The 23,517-nt window shown below is 33.9% G+C and overlaps 1 protein-coding gene across 4 annotated transcripts in view; it reads left to right on the top strand.

Moving 5' to 3' along the window:
* SCAF4 (SR-related CTD associated factor 4) overlaps positions 1–23,517 on the top strand; it is a 61,810-nt gene that overhangs the window by 19,312 nt on the left and 18,981 nt on the right. For 2 of the 4 annotated variants that reach the window (XM_081301411.1, XM_081301409.1), the window contains exons 2-16: positions 3,825–3,908; positions 4,754–4,798; positions 7,298–7,459; positions 9,082–9,217; positions 9,833–9,972; positions 10,518–10,694; positions 14,761–14,960; positions 15,274–15,382; positions 16,988–17,155; positions 17,765–17,838; positions 18,475–18,665; positions 19,429–19,529; positions 19,875–19,988; positions 21,027–21,183; positions 22,359–22,516. In XM_081301411.1, the coding sequence (XP_081157537.1) occupies positions 3,825–3,908; positions 4,754–4,798; positions 7,298–7,459; positions 9,082–9,217; positions 9,833–9,972; positions 10,518–10,694; positions 14,761–14,960; positions 15,274–15,382; positions 16,988–17,155; positions 17,765–17,838; positions 18,475–18,665; positions 19,429–19,529; positions 19,875–19,988; positions 21,027–21,183; positions 22,359–22,516 (2,016 nt within the window). Of the gene's footprint in view, positions 1–3,824; positions 3,909–4,753; positions 4,799–7,297; positions 7,460–9,081; positions 9,218–9,832; positions 9,973–10,517; positions 10,695–14,760; positions 14,961–15,273; positions 15,383–16,987; positions 17,156–17,764; positions 17,851–18,474; positions 18,666–19,428; positions 19,530–19,874; positions 19,989–21,026; positions 21,184–22,358; positions 22,517–23,517 lie in introns of all 4 variants that reach the window. The other 2 variants (XM_081301410.1, XM_081301408.1) reach the window with 1 other exon arrangement.

Genomic DNA, 23,517 nt, shown 5'->3' with positions numbered 1-23,517 from the left:
CTATTTTTGTTGTTGTTGTTTTTATTTTTTATTCAACATATCTATTTAGTCTTTATTATCTTCAGTGTCTGCACTATTCTTCTGTGCTAATGTATTTTAAATAACTCACTGCTAGGTATTTCCTGGAAATAACTTGATTTGGGGGAAACAACACATTATAGATTAAGTTCGGACACTTAATTAGCCTTATGACTTTGGGCATATTCTTAACTTCAGCATGCCCATCTGTAAAGTGGAATTAAAGCATCTACCTCACCATAATAGACTGTTTGTATTTCTGTCCAAATGATCAATGCCAGTGTACATGATTACTAGGAAAGTATATTAATTTATTTCAAAGCATATCAGCTTAATTTCTCAGTGTCTATATCTATAAAATGAATACGTTGGTTTAGATAGCAGGGAACCTGTTTGCCTTATAAAATGTAGAGATAATTTGGTGAATTTGTGCTTTGAAGAAGTCAGTAAAATATCATTTTGTTTTGTTTTGTTTTGTTTTGTTTGTTCCAGGGATTGAATCCAGGGGCATTTAACCACTGAGCCACACCCCTATCTATCCATCCTTCCATTTATTTATTTATTTAGACAAGTTTTAATTTTAAAAAATTATATTGGCAAATATGCCTTCAAATGTACCTGGGTAGTGGTTTCTTGGGAAATTTCCTAGAAAAGGGGAAAAGGAATGATCCCAAGTGCCTCATTAGAACATCTGGAAATTCCAGTGGTTTCTAAGGTTTTGCTTTCAACAAAAGTTGGGAAAGTCCAGTCAAGTTATTAGCTGACAATAAAAGAAACCAATGACAGGCCAGAATGCTGTTATTTAAGTAAAATAATGTGCAAAGAATTGGTAGACATCATAGAGCCACTTGGGAGGAACTCCCTTGAGTTTTTTTTGTATACTCTCGCCTCCCCTCCCCTCCCTCATCCTCTTCCTCTTTATCCTCCTTGCTCCAACTCTTCTCCCTTGTTCCTCCCTTTCTCCTCCACTGTTCTTCCCTTCTCTTGCTGCCCCTCCTACCTTTTTATTTTTTATTTCAAGATAGGGTCTCACTAAGTTGCTGAGGCTGCCTTTGAACTTGCAATTTTCCTGCCTCGGCGTCCTGAGCTGCTGATATTATAGGCATGTACCACTGTGCTTAGCTCTTTGAACATTTTTGAAGGAATTCTTTTAAGGATAAATGCCTAGAAGTAAAATTGTTGGGTTATGAAACAAAGATTTATAAGCTTTTTTACATGTGCATTTTGAATGCAGTATGGTTTTCTCATTTCTGAGCCTGGCTTCTTGAGTTTTAAATAATAAATTTTTAAGCCTCTATTTTTGAAACTTCTCTCTACTTGTAGTGTTTTTCTTCACAAAATATATCAAATACAAATTCACAGGTTTAATAATTAAGAAAAAGATTGATAAAAGGGAACATAAAGGGCATTTTAAAAGAAACTTAAATGTGATGGAAACCTTATAACGCCTAATAAGTGACACAAGGTTGGTCACCAATAATGCTTTTTTCTCATCTTTATGTACTTAACTCCAAACTTGCCCCTATTTAGCACTTAGGTGCTTGTTGAATAAATGAAAAGATAGCTAGAAATACATTTCTGCTTTCTCACCATAAACTACCTAACTGATTAGAATTTGGAATCACTTTCAAAACTGAGATCACTTTTCAGCCAATTAATTGAAAAGGGAAAAAACAAAGTTTGGTTTGCATCTGGCAGTGCCAGCTGCCTTGAGTTTTTTTTTTTTTTTTGTATACCCTAGCCATCTATGGTGTCCTGAGCTCTCTTAGCAAACAGGCTTCTTCTAACCTATCCTTACGACTTCAGTTCGGTAACCTTTCTTTTCTAGCCTGGCCTTGTCTTTGTGTGGAGATTCATCCTCCTGTCTTTGCCACGATTTTCAGTAGACATCCCAAATTAAATAAGATTCATTGTTCTCCCTGTATCAATGTGATATTTAAGCAGGATATTCAGATACCTGCCTGACAGCTCCCACCACCGAATTCCTTATCATAGTCTCTGTACAAATATAATCAGTAAGCAGCATTGTATAAGGGTAAGAATATGAGTGTGCTTAGGAGTGTGAGCTTTAGAATCAACAAATTTTAGTTTAGATCCATTTCCTGTATGTTGTGTAAAACAGACTATATAACCTTTTTGAGCATCTTCTCAAAACAGCTATACATGATACATGGCAGGTATGCAAATATTGGTTCTTCTTTTCCCGTCCTCCTTTATTTTTGGACACACTTGGACTGTCTCATAGATAATACCTTAACAGTTCTCTTGTTTTTTGTCTGATGGTTATATTGCTATATGATAGAGACTGTATGTTAATTCTTAAATAAATATGGTAATTTAAATACCAATGAGTTTTTCCTCAGAAGCTGTAAATTTGTATGCATATTTGATTTTTTTTTAAATACAGGCAGTTTCTTACTGCTAAAATGATAAAGAAGTGCTGAAATACTTAAATTTTTGTTTCTTAGTTCCTCATTGGTTTATATAGCTTCAGTGATGATTATTTTATTTCTAACTGTTTTTCACTTAGTGTTTATTCTCCAAGATAAATTTTTAATAATGTTGGTAAATAAAATAATGAAATTAAAAATCACAGCCTAGACAATCTCTTTTCACAAAATCCCTATGTAAATAGGGATGTTAAGCATTTCTCCCATTTGGAGTATCTGGTCTTATATCCAGCATTTCATGTCTTTTCTGAAATTATTGTCACTGATATCTGTATTACCATTGTGTCTAGTTTTGGAAAACTGAAAATTATGAATTTTTAGGATATGCTACCAGGTAGGGCTATTTACCTTGGGGAAAAAAGACTTGACAAGGGAGATGGGCAGTACTGAGAATTGAATCCAGGGCTTCAAGCACACTCGGCAAGCACTCTACGACAGAATCTCTTTAGGCTTGCTTCTTTGCAGCAGCTAGTTAATATCCACTGGGTCCATAATTGCATATTGATATTAATTAAAAATGAATGGAAATGCGATTCAAAAGAAGATTGATAATGCTTAGGAATCCCTGAAATGTACTTCAAAATAACTTCCTAATATCTCCAGTGAGTGTATGTCTACAAGTAAACAAAACACAAGAATTTAAGAAGCTAGATAGATATAAGCTTCTTTTGTCAGGATTTTATCTTTATAACTTTCTTGGTTAGATTTAAATCTTCTTGGTTACATTTAAATCTTTGAGGGAAGAAGTATTAATGTGTGGTTAGATCTCATGGGAGCACTTGATTATTGTAAGATTTGCTAAATTTAGGTGTTGACTTTTTAATAATGGGCTGTTGGTCTTATTGACTAAATGAAGAAATTTTGAATTCCTATATTACATCACAGATCAATGGAACTTTATAATGGCATTTAAAGTTTCTTGCCTGTTTTCTCCATATGAACCTTAGAATTATTTGAAGTTCTCTAAAATCTCAAAAGAGATTTGAATTTATATTGCATTAAATATTGACAGTCCCACTATTGCCACATTTAGTCCAGGAACATGGTGTTTGTTTCTATTCAAATCATTTTTTTCGTTCTTTGATAAAGTCCTATAATTTTTTCTGTTACAAGTTTTGCAAATTTCTTAATGTTTTTACCTCAAAATCCATGAAGTTTTTTTCTTTGTTATTTTTAATATGATATTTTTCTGTTGTATTTTCTAAGTGTTGTTATTTTTTAAGGTAGGAAACTTCATGATTTTACTTACTAGCCAAATTGTTTAGTCCCAACAGTTTTGTATTCTCTTTGGATTGTAAATATTTTTGTAGAACAAGGGAATTGACCTCTGAATTTACTTTTTTTTTTTTTTTTAAGCTCTTTTCACTTATGGATATGAAACCTCCCATCTCTAGAGCCAAGATGATTCTCATTACTAAAGCTGCTATAAAAGCTATTAAGGTAAGAATAAAATAAATATATTTAATATAAAAGTGTTTTTGAAATTTTGAAAATGTTATTCATCTTCATCAAAGGACACTAATATGCTTTTGCTGAAGGTTCATGATAATACTGTGTGCCTTTCAATTGTATGTTATTTCAGGTTTTTTTTTTTTCTTTATTTCATTTTAATCCTTGTTATAAACCAGCTATTAGCTTCTTTCTTATAAGGAAAAAAAAATATCAGGCTCCATGAATTTAAATGGCTTACCCAAGATCACACTTAAATGACTCATTTTATAGAAACTGCATTGCTTAGTTCTAATTCCATTATTGTTGTTGTTGTTCCTTTTATAAGATTGCCTAATATCCTGCTTTATGAAAGTTTATTGATTAAAAATCCAATAGAAGGCTGGGCATAGTGATACTTGCCTGTAATCCCAGCGGTTTGGGAGGCTGAGACAGGAGGATCACAAGTTCAAAGCCAGCCTCACCAGTTAGTGAAGCCCTGAGCAACTTAGCAAAACCCTGTCTCAAAATAAAAAGGGGTGAGGATGAGCTCAGTAGTTAATTACTTCTGGATTCAATCCCTGCCCCCTCCCCCCAAAAAATCCAATGGAAGGACCTTCTGTTTAGGGTTAATTTTGTAGTTTTTGTTTTAGCTAATTCCTTTCTAATTTGTTATTTATGATTTTTTTTCCCATTTGTTGCTTTCGGATTATTTCTTATGTTTTCTTTGGTATTATCTTGATAATTTTTTTAATTGTATACATTTCAAGGCTTTTTTTCTATAAATATTATTTTTGAAAACTATAGGAAATGTAGAAAGTATTAAACTTGCCAATAATTTTTTTTATTCTTTTCAGCTTTATAAGCATGTAGTTCAAATAGTAGAAAAGTTCATCAAAAAGGTAACTATTTCATTATAACTCATTTTATTTATGATGCATATTTGTAATTTACATTGTAAATTGTGATTTGAATGTTTTCTTCTAAAGCCACTGTATTTGTTTTTTTGTTTGTTTTTTAGGTTTTTCTTTTATTGGTTGTTCAAAACATTATAAAGCTCTTGACATATCATATTTCATACATTAGATTCAAGTGGGTTTTGAACTCCCATTTTTACCCCAAATACAGATTGCAGAATCACATCGGTTACACATCCACGTTTTTACATAATGCCATATTAGTAACTGTTGTATTCTGCTACCTTTCCTATCCTGTACTATCCCCCCTCCCCTCCCCTCCCATCTTCTCTCTCTACCCCATCTACTGTAATTCATTTCCCTCCTTGTTTATTATCCCATTCCCCTCACAACCTCTTATATGTAATTTTGTATAACAATGAGGGTCTCCCTCCATTTCCATGCAATTTCCCTTTTCTCTCCCTTTCCCTCCCACCTCATGTCTCTGTTTAATGTTTTTTTTTTTTTTTTTCTGGATGGCATTAGAGCAGATTATGCTAAGTGAAGCTAGCCAAGCCCTAAAAAACAAATGCCAAATGTCTTCTTTGATATAAAGAGAGCAACTAAGAACAGAACAGGAAGGAAGAGCATGAGGAAAAGACTAACAGTAAACAAAGACGAATGGGGGGAGAGAAAGGGAGAGAGAAGGGAAAGCATATGGAAATGGTAGGAGACATTCAATGATACACAAAATTATAAGAGGTTATGAGGGGCAAGGGGGAGGCGGGAAAAAAGGGGAGAGAATTGAACAACAGCAGAGGAGGTAGAGAGGGAAGATGGGAGGGGAGGGGAGGGGAGGGGGGATAGTAGGGGATAGGAAAGGTAGCAGAATACAACAGTCACTAATATGCCATTATGTAATAATGTGAGTATGTAACAGTTGTGATTCTGCAATCTGTATTTGGGGTAAAAATGGGAGTTCAAAACCCAATTGAGTCTGATGTATGAAAGATGATATATCATGAGCTCTGTAATGTTTTGAACAATCATTAAAAAATAAATAAATAAATAAAATAAAGCCACTGTATTTGAAAGTAGCCTTTAGATGTTCTTTTTATTCACTAGAAGTTTAAAAAATGTTTATAGCAGCATCTCATTAAGCATTTACTGTGAACTGGGCACTCAAGTTTTTTGTCGTGTCTCAGCAAAATTTTCTGTCTTTGGGCCACGAGCTTTATATGCCTGATGGGCCTGCTTTACCCTTTGTCCATCTACTCTGTTGACATTATCTCACCTTCAAGTATTTCAGATGAAATTACTTTGATGTTTTCCCAGTTTTTCCTATTTTCATCATGATTAAGCCTTTTTAAATTTGTTCTGCATTTATGTGTTGTCTTCTAACTTATGAGGTTAAATTAGCACACGTGTCTCTGGAAGACCTAGAATAGTCTTGGACAACTTTATCCTATCCTCTTGACCTGGAGCTGTGCAGTGTAGTACATACTAATGTTTTTATCAGTGGGAGCTTTTTATAGCAGCAGATAGCCACTGTGTCCTGATCACTGGAATGTTTGCATTTGAATATATTTACATTTTGTTTATGTACATGAACATTTATAGAGAAAAATGGAGACAGATGTTGGTTGTTAACCTACTTTTCCACTGAGTTTTTCCTAAACATCTGCAAAATACTTCTTTGCATAATTGTTATCATGATTTACTCAGCCAGTTCCCTATATCTGGATATTTAGATATTTCTGACTTTTTACTTTTTATAGAAAATGCTTTGATAACTAGCCTTGTGGGAAAAATATGTACATATCTCTTTTCCATAGTATAAATTCCTAGATGAGTAATTGTTGAATGATAGGCTTTGCTTTTATTACTAATTGTCTTCCTTTAAGGGTACCTTACGCCACTGCTTCTAGAAATGTGTATGGTGCCTATTTCTCTATTTTGGGGGGAGGGATGTGTTAATTTTGTATATCAAAAATTACCTTTAAACTTTTATTCCTCTAACTTTGTACTTAAGTGAATTAAAATTGATTTATTCTTAAAGTTATTTTAGGGCTGGGGAGATAGCCCAATTGGTAGAATGCTTGCCTCATATGCACAAGGCCCTGGGTTCAGTCCCCAGCATCACGGGGAGAAAAAAATTAAAGTTTTTTTTTTTTTTTTTGATAATTTTAAAAGGTTGATTTGGAATAGAGATGTTCTTAGGTGAATTTATATGAAAGTGGCTTAGGGTTTAATAAAGTAATATAAATTCTGAGAAATTGGAGGAGGGAGAGGAATCAGACGCATCTAAAATCTTGGGTCTGAAGTATCTAAGAATGGTATTCTTTAGGGCCTGGTGGGAAATTTGACAAGTTAGCTAATAAGATGGCTGAAACATTTGAGTAGTTTCTAAAGAGTGATTGGATGAATAAGGTTGCATAATATGAAAGTAATGAGTGATTGTGAGTTTGATTTTCTTGTACTGACTTTACATTCTTACCCTTGCAGTGTAAACCAGAGTACAAGGTTCCAGGATTATATGTAATTGACTCAATTGTGCGACAGTCTCGTCATCAGTTTGGAACTGATAAAGATGTTTTTGGGCCAAGATTCTCTAAAAACATAACTGCCACATTCCAATATTTATATCTTTGTCCATCTGAAGATAAGGTATAGTTAATAATTCTTAAATTAAAAACTTGGATTCTTGTTGGATTTATTTTTATGTTTATTTGTGTGTTAGATATTTAAAGCCTACTATGTTATTAGATAAAATTTCCATGTAGTGATCTTTGTTAAGTTTGAAGCCAAACCCCAGTGTTTTCTGCAGTGGTCATTTCATATTTGTTTTCTCATGAAATTCTTCAGGAATGTAGTACTGTTGAAATATGAAAGGAACCAAATTTACAGAACAAATGATTGCTGGAGAAAGAGGGGGAAAGGGAGTTGCTAATTAACAGGTCTAATTTTTTTAGCTAAGCTCAAGTAAATTCTAGAGATTTGTTGAATAGCATGGTACCTTAAAAATTTGTTAGGAGAATAGATCTTGTATTAAAAGTGTTCCTTACCCCAATAAAATAAACTTCAAAAAAAATATTATCTAGAAGCATAATCTTGCTTTTAAAAAAAAATACTGCTGGGAAGATAGGCTTTGTATAGTTGTGATGAAGAAATTCTGTAATAAAAGAAGTGTTTATCTCAGATTACTGCTTAGAAGGAAAGGGCCAATAGTTAATAGTCTTTCCCAGCATATAGAAGTGCTAGAGTAGCTGGTGTTTATTTATTAGCAATTAGATAATAGTATTTGGTTCCTTTTACATGTATAGTTGGTTTTACAATGTATTGTTGAAAAACATTTACAGATACAATAAGTGGATAATAAATTGGTGGAAGAAATTACACTGGTAAACATACTCAGTAATGAAGAATGGAGACATTTATTATAAATTTGGGTGTGAAAATATTGTTTTTATTCTTTTTTTTTTTTTTTTTTTTTGAGAGAGAAAGGAAAAAGACAACCGATTTACTACTTTGCTAATAAAGTAGAAACACAGGGGACTCTTGTCCCAGAGGCTGTGATTCTGCCTCTTAAAAGAGGAGTGCTCTTGGGAAGTTGGGGAATGTATTAAATAATAAAAACAGGAATGATTCCTTGAGTGGAAGATAAAAATTGTGCTTATGAATAACACATCTGGATCTCCTTCAGTTTACTTGGTCACAGAAGAATTTATTTCTCATTTATAGGCCAATTTCTAAAATATTTAATTATTTTAGCTGTTATTCTAAAGAAATTTCTTTTTTATTTACTTCTCTTTTTTTCGGTCCATGGTAGAATTTCTTTGTAACTATAAATAAAACACAGTTAAGGGTTGGGACTGTAGTTCAGTGGCAGAGCTCTTGCCTAACATGTAATGAGGCACTGGGTTCAATCCTAAGCATCACATAAAAATAAAAGCATTATGTCCATTTACAACTACAAAAATAAAAAATAAAAAAAAGAAAGATTAAACATCAACAACAACCCAAAAAAAGGTGAAAACCTCAAATAATATTTTTTTTTATAATTCCTGTCTCGATATTCTGTCTTCCTAGATTATCCCCACCAAAGGAAAGGCCTGATTAGTGTAGTTTAATTGAATTATAATTGATGGGGGGGGGGGTCCTGCTTATGAAACAGACTTAACAATGGAAATGTTAGCCCTAGGTGGTCTTTCTCCTTTTTTGTAAAAAAGTAATATAACAAATTATTTATGCAAATATTTATCACATTCGTGTCTTCTCATACATTACAGAGTAAAATAGTTCGTGTGCTGAACCTTTGGCAGAAAAATGGAGTGTTCAAAATTGAAATTATCCAGCCTCTTTTGGACATGGCAGCTGGAACCAGTAATGCTGCCCCTGTAGCAGAAAATGTTACCAACAATGAAGGTAGAGTCATGTGTCTGTGTACTTAAATAATGTTGTAACTGCCTATATTGGTAAAATTTTTCCATTAAAAGGAAACTTAAGTTTACATCTTAGAAGGTAGTTTTTTTTCCTTTTTCTATAATTCTATTCCTAATGAAAATATCCTTTTGTTACTTGTTACAGTATAAACCTCAGTTTTATTTTCGCAAAGAACCATAAAGGAGTTTAAAAAGAGAAAATTGTAAGGTGACTGTACCGGGAATTGAACTCAGGCATTTGACCACTGAGCCAACATTCCTTACCTAACCCCCACCTTTTCCAATGTACGTACAGGGTCTCACTGAGTTGCTTAGTGCCTCGCTTTTCCTGAGGCTGGCTTTGAACTCAGGATCCTCCTGCCTCAGCCTCTCAGGCTGCTGGGATTACAGGCCTGTGCCACTGAATCCAGCGACTTTTTTTTTTTTTTTTTTTTTTTTTTTGAGTCAGGATCTCATTAAATTGCTGCGGCTAGCCTCAAGCTTGGTGATCCCCTGCCTCAGCCTCCTATGTTGCTGGAATTATAGGCATGCATTACTGCACCTGACTGTAAGTTAGCATTTTCTTAGGTTTTAATTTCCCCCTTCCCTTTTTTTTAAGGCTCACCTCCACCTCCAGTCAAAGTTTCTTCTGAACCTCCACAAACCACCCCAAACTCCATACCTGCAGTACCACAGTTGCCCAGCTCTGATGCTTTTGCTGCTGTGGCTCAACTGTTTCAGACAACTCAAGGCCAACAGGTAAGCTACCTATTCAACGATTGAATTGTTGCATTGTTAGGTCGTGTCATCAGTTCTTGTTTTTCCGTTCTTCATTCATAAGCACATTGAAGGGAGGAAATACGTCTGCTTTTCAACTAGAGAGGCCCTCACTAGGGAGATAATTACATATGATAATAAGAAAAATACAAATTTGAAAAACAAGGTAATGATAATACATCTTTGAAGACAACTTTAGAACTCCTAAGTGGCCAGTGTTCTTGCTCACAATTCTAGTAGCATTTCTGATTGATTTAAAAATTGATTGGAGAGAATTTTTCCACATTTTAGAAAAACTCATTTTACCTTGTTCACAATTAAGTGTATTTCTCTCTTCTTTTACCTTCACTTTGTATCATTGAGATTGTCAGTATACATCTTTAACTTTAAGCTGTGCACACTGTAATATCTCCATTCACAAACTTAACCAATAGTAAAAGATGGATTTTTTTTTTTTTTAAGAAAATTAACTTTTTTACTCTGATTATACTTTGTTGTGTGGTTTATCAGTTTTCCCATTCTTTAAGCTTCAGCAGATCCTTCAGACTTTTCAACAACCTCCAAAACCACAGTCTCCCGCTCTTGACAATGCTGTGATGGCTCAGGTTCAGGCTATCACAGCTCAGTTAAAGACAGCTCCTACACAACCACCTGAACAAAAAGCTGCTTTCCCCCCACCTGAACAAAAAACTGCATTTGACAAGGTACGCTTCTCTCACAGCACCCACCTCATTGTCTGTATCACTCAGCTTGGATTGTGGGAGTTATCCTTCTGTAGCTTTGCTATGGGTTGTTCCTTTTATTGTTTGTGATTTGAGACATTTTCTGCCTACTCAACATCAAAATGTTGATTATTTTTCCTGGTTATAAATATAAGATGTGCTCATTGCAAAAGTTTTCATGGAATGAAGGAAATTGAACCCAAGAAAATTCTTCATTAAACTGCATCCTTAGAAACTACTACTATAAAATTTTGCTATATATCTTTTCAGAATGAATTTCCTGTGGATATATACTTTTCATTAACTGTTCATAATAACCTACCTGCTTATTTTGATCTTACTCTTCGTCTCACTTTATTGTTGATGTTACTGCTAGTGGGTTTAAATTTACAGTTTTAAATAAATGCCGTTTAATATATAGGATTCCATTAACTGGACCGGTCAGTTGAGCCATTCTCCTACATATATAGACTTCAAGTTACTGTGTTTGTTGTTTATAGACTCTAGTTACCATATCTATAATGTGAGGGTTTTGGTTGGTTCAGTGTCTTTCAGCTGCTGTATTGGACCTTATGGTTCCTTAAGTACATCTAAGAAGCTTTGACTAAGGACATGGGTATGCTGAACATGGACATTTCAGAGATTCCTGTGAAGTTTAACCCACAGAGCTCCATTGTTGTCTGTTTTAATTGGGTGTATGGCTATGTGAAATTTCGTTTTACTTTAAAAGGTTTTGTTGCAAAACACAAAAGTTTGAAAATCATGGAACTAAATGATATCTTTGGTTTCATAATCTCTAAAACTTCTGATTCTTTCCAACATTCTAATTATAAGATAATTATAAGCTTTATTGCCAGTGTTTCCAATTAAGAATCCATGTAGTGAATGCTGGTTTTCATTGTATCCTAGTAATTTATGAATGACTACTAATTAAAAGGTTGGATGCATTTTTTTTTAAGAAAAAAGGAATACGTGCTTATTAGAGAAAACAAATAATATTGAAATTATAAAATATAAAGGGAAGCAATTCTATACTAGTTTGAACATATTTGTTGTATTCTTTCATATCCAGTTTAAGGAACAATGTAAATTCTTACATTGGTAGTTTTATTAGTTTTTTATTCTGTATTTTGATTCAGAAAACTCCATACCTGCACTTTAAAAGAATTTATTCTTCTAGTAGCTTTTATTTTTTTGTCTCTATTTCCTCTTGAAATCTAGTTGAATCTTTATATTTTTTTGAATTGCCAGTTCTCCCTCAGTACTTTTTTAATGCACTAAAATTTCCATCTTTCTTTGTCTAGCTTAACAGTGGTCTATCCCACTAATATATTTATTTCTGCTTCATAATCAGTTGTAACATTTTTTTTAAAGAGAATTTTTTTTTAGAGAGATTTTTTTTAAGAGAGATTTTTTTTTTTTAATATTTATTTTTTAGTTTTCGGCGGACACAACAACATCTTTGTTTGTATGTGGTGCTGAGGATCGAACCCAGGCCGCACGCATACCAGGAGAGCGCGCTACTGCTTAAGCCACATCCCCAGCCCCAGTTGTAACATTTTAACATGTAAGCTAGGGATTGACCCCAGGACCTTGCCCATGCTAAGCAAACACTTTACCACTGAGCTACACCCACAGCATGCAATATGCCATGTTTTATTTCCAGGTGTTCTCCCTACTTTCTCAAACTTTCTTTGGCTATTCATGGTCATATGTATTAGTATTCACCAGAGAGACAATCAGTGGTTATATGAATTGATGGAAAGAGATTTATCTTAAGGAATTGACTCATGCACTTAGGGCCAGAAAATTTGAATTGTCATGCAAGTCAGCAGGCTGGAAATTCAGATTAGAGTTATCATTGCAGACCCGAGTCGGAATTCTGTAAGCCTGCAGACTGGAAACTCAGGCAAGGTTTCTGTGTTGCAGTGTTGAGAATTCCTTCTTCGGGAAACCCCAGTTTTTATTCTCAAGATCTTTACCTGTTTGGTTAAGGCCTACTCCTTAGGAAGGGTAGTCTGCTTTACTCTATATGATTTTAGTGGTGATCTCCTCTAAAAAATACCTTCATCTGGATTAGAGTTTGACCTAACTAGTTTAATGATACTTTCTTCTTGTGACAGAAAAACTGTTGATTTTATTTTAGCTTATAAATGGTCACAGTATTAAATGTTTTAGTTTTCTAGTTGGTTCTCTTGGGTTTTCTAAGTAGCTACTAAATTTGACTTTTTCTCTCCAGTATCCATGCCTTTTTCTTTTTCTGCCAATGACTAGGCCTTCCATAAAAATATTAAGTAAAGACCCTGTTAATAGGTGTTCTTATAATTTGACTTATAATTCCTCAAGTGTATTTTACCTTAAGTGGGTTGGCTAGTGTTTGTTACATCAAATTTATAAAAAGGAATTCTGTGCTTTTTCATAAAATTGTCTATTTTTAGCTAGTCACTGAGAATTTGTCAATTTCAGTGTTTTGTGGATCTTTAGTTAAAAGCATCAAAAATTACTTTGGGATAGATGATAGTTTTTAATTGCAGAATTCTTTTGTCAGAGCAACATGTATAGATCTTAAAACTTTAAAGAAATATTGATCTGTGATAAAATGCAAAGATCGTAAGTTTTGTTTTTGTTAAGAGACTTAAAATCAGAATTTTAACTTTGGCTCCTATCACTATCCTGATGTGGAGTTAGATAAATGTTCAGTATTTACTAGAGTAAATTATTGATGGCAATAACTATATTATATTGCTGCCACAGGAGTTAAATAAACTAATATGTGTAAAACAGCAAGGTACCTGGGCTTAGAGTTTATGTTTAGAAAATATGAAATGTTTGTTTATAATAAGAACTTTTGATCCCCTGATGTGGGGCCGGGGCACAAGTTAGCTCTGTCCCAAACACTTTATACTTGGTTTAGTCCTCCATACTGTATTGTTGAAAAAGGGGCCTTCCTTCCTTTCCTAATTTAGAAATCTGTTGTTCAGTGAAGTAGAACCACAGTCTATAGGCAGAACTATCACAGAACATTGGGAGTTTTGACCTTGAAATCCATGAGTAGAATGGATACATCTTGAAGGAAAATTTTGCTTGTTGTAAGCCAAAAACTGAAGGCTTTGAAGGCCCAGTGTCTACATCCTGATTTTACCATTCATTGACATAATAATCTTGGTTGTATTTCTTAATTACCTGAGGTTTAGTTTCCTTATCTATAAAAAGAACAAACTAGATCTCATTGCAGGCTTTTGTTGTTGTGGTTGGGGGATGGTACTTGGAATGAACTCAGGGACACTTAACCACTGAGCCACATCCCCAGCCCTTTTTTGTGTTTTATTTAGAAACAGGGTCTCACTGAATTGCTTAGGGCCTCAGCCTCCCAAGCCCCTGGGATTACAGGTGTGTACCACTGCGCCCACCTATTCTGATTATTTTTAATGGAAATTTATGGTAAGCTCGGAAGTTTGGAAAAGAAGCTAGTGAATAGGTGGTGAGACAACTCTGTGTCTGTATCCTGTGCCATTTTCTTTTTCATATTAGTATATTCTCTTTTTTTGACATTTTAATGATAAGAATTTATTTTCATAGATGTTGAAAAACTAATGAACTGAACAATTATTAGTATAATCTTGAACAAGCAATATAGGGATATTTCACTGTGTGTATTCATAGTGATTGGATAAGTTATCTTATACATTGACATTTGACTAAGAATGTACACTCATTTTTATGTACACAAAGTTCAGAGGTTTTTAGTCTTAAATAAATGAATATTTTAGGAAAATAAGTACACTGCTCAGTTAATTATGAGATTAAGCAAATAGAAAATGGTCAGAAAATTTTGTGCTTATAATTGGAGAAGGAAAGCTGAATAAAAAATTCTTTTTCAAAATGTTATTTGTGTAAAAATTGTCTTTCAACCAAGATCCTCTGGGACACTTGCAAAATTAGATTATATATAACACTGTGGTGGGGTTAATGATGATGGTAAACATCTGTTGTTTAGACTGAATTCTAGTCTAAATTTTAAAATGGAATATTGGCATACCTATTCCAGAAGCTGCTTGATAGATTTGATTATGATGATGAGCCAGAAGCTGTGGAAGAATCAAAGAAAGAAGATGCTGCCGTCACCACTGCAGTACCTGTTCCTGCTGTTCCTCCTGCATCTTCTGTAGCCGCACCTGCTACTGCTGCTGCTGCACCCGCTGCTGCTGCACCCACTGCCACCTCACCACCTCCCCCACAGACAACATTGTGAGTTTCTAAGTTGGTAATAGTTGTGAAGTATGATTTGAGTAACATTTAGCCACCACCACAACCCCCAACTTTTTTTTTTTATGGAGTGATTATTTTGTAAAATTGGAACATTATGGATTTTCTTTTGAACAGAAGGTATCCTGTTAGATTTAGAATTTAAAAATGGCTTTTGTGTTAGAAATAGTACTGAGAATATAGTACTAATGACTTTTGGACAACATTTCAATATGTTTTTATAACATAGATGTGTCTGAGAATCTTAAGTGCTTCTAAATGAGTTAAAAGATTCTTCACTTTTTTTTTTTTTAAGTGGATTTCCTGGAGATGGCATGCAGCAGCCAGCTTATACACAGCATCCAAATATGGATCAGTTTCCACCTCGAATGATGGGAATGCAACAAGATCCAGTACACCATCAGGTGTGGGCATTTTTCTTGCAACTGAGTTTTAATAACTCAAGATCTGTTCCTTAGAGAATGTAGTTTGTGCTTCACAGACCACTGTTAACTTTTGTGATTAAGTAATACAGCAGCTCCAATTAATAACTGTTGAGCACAAGACTGTTATAATTTTAGTTAAAATAGTTTAGAGAGACATTACAGTTCTATTTTTAAAAACTCACTTATTTAGTTACACAGCTCTTTCCCATTTTTCTGCATGTTGTACAGTTACATACTTTAGAGCCTTCAACTCTCAATGTTCAGGAAATATAGTTTGAAATCTGAAATTAAAGGAGCATACTGGAGATTTACAAGAAGTTAGAGATTTGTTCATTGAATCTGATTCAGTAAGTCCTCTAATTCAGTTTCTTAAACTTGGCTATGCATCTGAATTATTGGAGCAAGGAGAGGGCATGTTAAAAATACAGAGCATGGCTGGGCTCACTGACAAATGCCTATAATCCCAGTGGCTCGAAAGGCTAAGGCAGGAAGATCGTGAGTTTAGAGCCAACCTTGGCAATTTAGTGAGGCCCTAAGCAACGCATTGAGACCCTGTCTCTAAATAAAATACAAAAAAAGGTTGAGGATGTAGCTCAGTGGTTGAGTGCCCTTGGGTTCATTTCCCAATACAATATATATATATACTCGACACACAAACACAGTATATCCCTTCAGTACTTCAGTCATTCTAGAGAATCTTGGTTTTTGATTTTCTTCTTTTCAATGCTACAGTGATTGTCTTGTTGGATTCTCTTGTACAAGCCAGCTCTGGGAAATAATACTTTATGTAGTCTTTTTAGAAAAGACTTTAAGACATCTCTTTACCCTATATTCATTCCCTTAATATGTATTTATTTCAGTTCCTTCTTCATATTTTATAATATGAAGTTAATTTTAGAGACTTGTTGGTGATGTTTGGAAAGTATTTTAAAAACCTGTTTAAAATATGAATAAAACTCATGAATTACTGTATTTCCAGTAATTACTGATAAGTTTATAATAATTGGAAAGATTTTGTGACATTAGTATATTATACTTGTTGTGTTAGTGCTTGAATTGTACATGCAGAAATAATGTTAAGTTGTGGTTTGCTAAGTTGGTATTATGAATAAAACGAAAAATTTTCAAATCATTATTTTTTTTGAAACTCTGAGTATGTTGGAATTACTCTCTTAGTAAATTTAAAAAGAAGTAAACCTAGAAATCAGTCTCCCAAAAGGCTTACTTGCCATGAAAGAAGTTGAAAGAAGACAATTCACAGTAGAGTGCATTTGACTTTAAGTTCAGCCTATCATGGTGCTTCCTTATGTAAATAAAGCTATGTCTTCAAATATCTAAAGTCAAACCAGTATATTCATAATTTTGAAATGATTTGTAGGATTTTTAATCTAATACTTGAGTGTGTAACAATACTTCCGGGAAAGATTATACTATTGAAATTGTTAAACATTGTTGAATGTCATTGTAGCTTTTCGTTGATTGAAGTTTATAGAAGGTATTTTAGTTTTATATAAAGTAACTAAGCATTTTCCAAATTGTTTTTGATAGCTTTTACTTAAAATCTAATCTAATTAAAAATTAAAGGTTCCACTTCCTCCTAATGGACAAATGCCAGGATATGGACTTCTTCCTACACCTCCATTTCCTCCCATGGCTCAGCCTGTGATTCCTCCAACTCCACCAGTACAGCAGACTTTCCAACCTCCTTTTCAGGCACAAAATGAACCACTTACACAGAAGCCACATCAGCAGGTAAAATTTTATTAGATTGCTAATTATTGTTTTGGTTGACTTAGATTTTTTTAACTTTATGTATATTTTTTATTCTAATTTGTTATATATGAAAGTGCATTTCAGTTTATATTACATATATAGAGACAATTTTTCATATCTCTGGTTGTACACAGAGTCACAAGTTGCCTTGATTTTTTTATGGACGTTTCTGCTTTTCTGTTTGCCATCTTTGATTTTTAATATGAAGAAGGAAAAAAAAAACACTGTGGGTATATATTAAACCCTCATTATCTGTGCTCCACGTTTTTCACCCGGAAAGTGGACATATAATACTTCCAGTTTCCACAGGGATCTGTGAGATTTGAGATAGAGTATAGAAGACATAATCATTGCCTAGTTTACTGTCTTAAAGTGTTATATAATGTCCAGAAATAGAGAATTGCCAAAATATGGCATTTTTGTTTTGTTATTTTAAGTGATGACCACTTTATTAGAAATTTGGTCCCAAGTAACTAAAAGATGAAGACATAATCTCTTTGGAGCAAGAGTTTTTTAATTTAGTATTTGTTAAATTTTGGCCTCTAGAATTTGCACAGTTTCTTATTTTATGATGGTTTTGTTTTTAAGGAAATGGAAGTGGAACAGCCTTGTATTCCAGAAGTTAAGCGGCATATGTCTGATAGCAGAAAGTCAAGATCTAGGTCAGCATCCAGGTAATTTAGAGAAAATGTCTTACCAATCCTATATGTCTTAGAAGACATATAGGTGAAAAACAAATAAGGTTATTTTAATGAATAGCACTTTATATTCATTCATGGGGTAAAGGAGAAACACAAATACTGATTTTAAAAAGAAAAATCTAAGGTCTGTCATCTTACCCATGTTTTCTTCAAGTTGATCTGGTGTCTATTTATATAGAATAACATGGTATTAGAAAAAGAATATACTCAAAGTTCCTTTACAACTTTTATCAACCAACAGAAGTGAGAGAGTAAAGCCTTCTTGGGTTAAGTATTTAATTGCTGCAGAAAAGAAGACTTTCCTAATTAAAGTAGCAGTGCCTTAACCATGAAAATTTACTTCTTACATTATAATTTAGTTTCAGAGGAACTGAAGATGATAGATACTTCTATAGGCTGATAACCTTTCTTATTTAAATTATATGCATGCTCTCTATCCTCAGGCATACTAAAGATCTTTAAAATGAGTTTCTGACTAATCTTAAATATCCAAAACATTAAATTACCTAGTTGTTTTTTTCCCCTCTAACTTAATATGAGTATGTATTTTCTATTTTTTTCTCCATGTATTATCCATCCTCCTAATGAAAATATTAGGTCACCAAAAAGGAGACGATCTAGATCTGGTTCTAGATCTCGAAGGTCTCGTCATCGACGTTCCCGATCACGGTCCAGGGATAGACGCCGACATTCTCCTCGATCTCGATCCCAAGAAAGGCGTGATCGAGAAAAAGAGAGGGAACGGAGACAAAAAGGCCTGCCTCAAATCAAACCAGAAACTGCAAGTGGTAAATAACCCTTCATATTCAAACTTCCTGCATTATTTTTTATATGGTTGGTTTAACATGTTTTATAACCGTGAGCAGAGCCATAAATGAAATATTATCACTATGTTTATCACTATGTTGTTTTATTCCAAATATTGCTTTCTTGTGTCTTGTTTGAATTTAACCATTTACAGGATATATTAACTTGCATAATTACCTGAATCTCATCAGATATCTTTAGAATGTTTAATAAGGTATGCTATATTCTTGTTATAAATCAGTAACTATTATAAAGATTTTAATTCATAGTAATTTCTGGGGCATATAAAATTTCTGACTCTATAAAGCTTATTGCCTAGAATACAGCATAAAAGAAAAACTGTAGACACCCAAGAGTTGGAAAAGGATATCTCCATGTAGTGAATAAAGCACTGAGTTAGTTTTTAAATGAAGAGACTTAGACTCAAGTCCTGGTTCTACTGTTTATTGGCAAGGTGACTGGGCAAATTATTGCTTCTTTGACCTCAGACTTCATTGAGATCTTTGGTCTAAGTACAAAAAGACCAGTTTTTCTAACTCTTAAGTATGCCTTTAACTATTCTGGTTCCATTTCTAGAAGTGCTAATACAATTTTCTAAATTTAAAAAATTTTGTATAGGAATTTTCTATGTTAAACTTCGGGTATCATAGATGTGCTCATATATTTTATGTAACTTTTTAAAAATGTAACATGAAGTTTACTTATTAAATGTGAATATTTTTACAGTCATTCTTTTATTTTCAGTTTGCAGTACTACACTCTGGGTGGGACAGCTGGACAAAAGGACTACTCAACAGGATGTTGCCAGTCTATTGGAAGAGTTTGGTCCCATTGAATCAATTAATGTGAGTATTTATTTAATTATGTAATGGTAGTGGAGCAGATGTGAGTAATATCATTTTACAAAATTAAGGACTTGAGATTTGAGTTATAATTTCCATAGACTTGTAGCTACATGTTTAGGTGTTCTGAGTCTGTGCTCAGCACTCTGCATTTAATATTTCTTAGACTGTGAAGTTTAATTTTAAAATTTTTGCTATGAAAGTATGAAAGTCTACTTATGGCAAGTGACTTTGGCCATAGTTTATTCTGCATTGGCTGTTGGGGTGAGGAGTAGGACTGTTGAACCTGGTTATTATATCTTGTTGCTTTTTTTTTTTTTTTCTTGGTAATAAAATGTTTTGGAGCAGATGATTCCTCCCAGGGGCTGTGCCTATATTGTTATGGTTCATAGGCAAGATGCTTATCGTGCCCTGCAGAAACTGAGCCGTGGAAACTATAAAGTAAATCAAAAATCCATAAAGGTACAGTTTTATAATTATTTTTTATTTTTATGTGGAATTAATATGTTGCTTTTTAAAAACTAATTGAGGCTTAGTTATGACTTAAGGCATTTCAGATATATCCTTTTAAAATTCTTAACAAAACCTATAATGTTTATTAAAACACAATTTTAAATGTTCAGTGCATAGTAGGAATTGAAGGGAGGTGCTGGGTATAGAACCCAGGGCCTCACAGAAGTATAGCTGTAGACTATCCCCTTGTTAAGATAGATAGTGTCATCAAATATAATTGATTGATGCCTTAAATAAAATGTGTTTTAGCATATGTTTTTTGAGATTTATTACTATCTCAAAATGAACTGTGAAAAATTATTGTTAATGATATAGAAAATGATTCAGGTACAAAGCCTTTCATATCCTCCCTGCCCCCCACCCCGAGAAATCAAAGGCATTGTTTCATCAATGTTCTAACGTTTTTATTTGTTTCAATTTGTTTTGTTTTTCAGTACTGGGCATGGACCCAGTTCGCTCTACCACTGACCTGCATCCCCACCCCCTTTTAAGTTGTTCTAAGTTGCCCAGGCTGGCCTGGCACTTAAGAGTCCTCCTTTGTCATCCTTCTGGATTACAGACATGTCCATTCTATCTGGCTCCTAAAGTCCTGTTTTAGTTTTATTATTAAAAAGATTTTTTGTCTAATGTTGATTAATTGCCAGGATTCCATAGACTTTCAAAAATGACACCCAGCATGCTAGGCTATATAGGAAACTTTCAGTCTCTCTAATGAACTTATTTTCTATGAGCTTTACAATGGCTGGGCTGGGTAGTTGGGGTCAGGGTGAGGGTTGATAAGGAGCAGTTGCCATTGAAATTTTCAGCTGAGAACAAAATGTAGGTATAGCCAGTTCATGTTGAGAGTAAGAGTCTGAGATCCAGAAATAACTAGTGCCAATGTTCCTTTACTTCCTACATCCAAATGAGTAGCATGATGTGAAGTAGTGAACTCTTTAAGACTTACAGTGTCCTTTTCCCTTCATATTTTCACTAATGGTGAAATAGATTGCCTGGGCCTTAAACAAAGGAATAAAAGCAGATTACAAGCAGTATTGGGATGTAGAACTTGGCGTTACCTATATTCCATGGGATAAAGTCAAGCCTGAGGAACTGGAGAGTTTTTGTGAAGGAGGAATGTTGGACAATGATACACTTAACCCAGGTAAAACTGTCATTTCTTTTACAGTTCATTTATTCGCTTGGAAGTGTGTTTAATAAAATATCTGGTTTGTTCTTTATAAGAAAAAATTTTAGAGATTTAACACCAGCACAAGGCTCAAAAAGTTTTGGATTTGAGAGGATTACACATTTAAGGTTTTTGAATTAGAGATGGTCCTGCCTGTAAAATCTGCAAATATTCTGAAACATTTCTAGTCCCAGGCATTTTGGATAAGGGGTACTCAACTTGTACTATACTTTAATGCAGTGCTTCATCATAATTTCTTTGGAAATTTTTAAATGTTCAGAGAAGCAATGAAAAGAAAATGTGTAAGACTAGGAGGTTCAGTTACCTCTGGTTATTAATATTACAGATGCCAGATTGACAGTAAGATTGCAGTGGGGAAAAATAGAAAAATATATAGGCATGACCTATAGATTAATAGATAACAGGAACAAAGGGCATAAAGTGGCTTGGAAAATAGAATGAGCATTCAAAGTAATCTTGAAGTAGGAGTGATGTTTGAGAGCCAAAAGTGCTATATTATTCCCAAACGCCACCTTATCCTTCCATGATGCATGGTGCCTTCACTTAAGGATAGAGCTTGGTTTCTGTTCAGGCAGTCAGACCTACTATCTTCCAGGTATCTGGGAGGCTCTGAACCAAAACTAAAAAGGCTGGGGAAGTGGTAGTCCTGAAGCTCATACACAGTGGGGTGGGGGCGTTCCTTTAAGAGAAGGAGAATCTCTGATGGATTAATGTTCTAGAGGACAGAATGGAAAGATACTTACCTATTTTTCATTTGACTAGAAGGTATGTGGAAACATGTGAGAGGATATCCGAATTATTCTTTAATATTAGAGAAAGTTTATTTAGTACACTCCTGTGGTTAAAAACAGACTCTAGAGCAGGGTATGTCTGGGACTTTGGGCAAATTGTCTTGGCTTTCCTCATTTGTAAAATGGGAATATAATAGTAATCTACGTTAGATAGCTGTGAAAATGTTAGTATACATAAGTGTTTAGGATGTGGCTAGCACAGTGTAAGCACTTTTTTCCATGTTTTTTATTGTTCCTTAATTTAAATAATTATTGTTTATAAAATTCACATAGGAATTTCTGTATTAATTTGGCTCCAATTTTTATAATCTCATTGTTACATTTCTTTAAATTTTATAGATTGGAAAGGAATTCCCAAGAAGCCTGAAAATGAAGTTGCTCAAAATGGAGGTGCAGAAAGCTCACATACAGAACCAGTATCACCCATACCTAAACCTTTACCTGTGCCTGTACCTCCTATTCCTGTTCCTGCACCTATAACAGTGCCACCTCCACAGGTGAGAATATTTGGGACATAGTTTAAACCTTTATAGATCTTATTGTAGTCGTATGTCTAGATTCAGTCAGAACCACAAGTACATACATATGCATATTTTTTATATTTTGGCATATCATGTTATTTATAATCTCTCTAACACTTTCTTTTCATAAATATATTGCTTTACCATCTGTTTAGATTGTTCACTGTCTTAAAATATTCTAGCATTAATTCTAATTATTAGTTTTATAGGTACATACTCTTTTTTTCTTATGGGTCCTTTATTCTTCAGAATATTATTTTCTGAAGGAATTTGGATATGCACCCAGTACAGCTGCTTTGAAGGAAGGGGAGCCTCTTAATCTTCAGTTTCAATGGTGCCATCATGAATTTTTTTTTTAACAGATATTGAAAGCTAGTTAATAAGCTGAGTGTCATTTAACATAATGAGAGGTATATTATTAGAAAAAAAAACCTTTGCTATCTAGTTAATTCACCTGGTGCTTCAAAAGAAAAAAATGCGCATTCTGATAGAATTGCGTTTGAGTTCCAGCTCCATTGTTTGTACTTAGCAATGTGGCTTTGAGCAAAGCACCTAACTTTCCCTAGCTTTGGCTTTGTGTTCCTCTTAGGTCAGAGTTTTGAGGAATAAATGAGACAATGTGTGTTAAGTACTCAGCATATTTCCTAGCATATAATAATAATAATGAGAAAACATTTGGGTGAAATTTATAAATACTTGATCATAGTTCTGAATCAGATAAATATGATCTGTCACAAAAATAGGTTGTCTGGTCTCTTGATTTTCTCTCAATGTAAGGGGAAAATTACATGTTTTGATATATAAACAGTAGCTGGCATTTGTTGGCTATTTAGTATAAAGTGTCAGGTACCAGTAATTAATGTGTATTTACTCAATACCATAATTATGTGATATTGGCACATATCCCTTTTTTTCATATTGGGATTTGAACTCTGGGGTACTCGACCACTAAACCATTTCCCTATCGACCTGATTTT

This window comes from Spermophilus citellus (genome assembly GCF_964194105.1).
Source record: "Spermophilus citellus genome assembly, chromosome: 7".
Taxonomy (NCBI): Eukaryota; Metazoa; Chordata; class Mammalia; order Rodentia; family Sciuridae; genus Spermophilus; species Spermophilus citellus.
The sequence above is the reverse complement of the archived record's forward strand: the minus strand, read 5'-3'. Positions and strand labels throughout refer to the sequence as shown.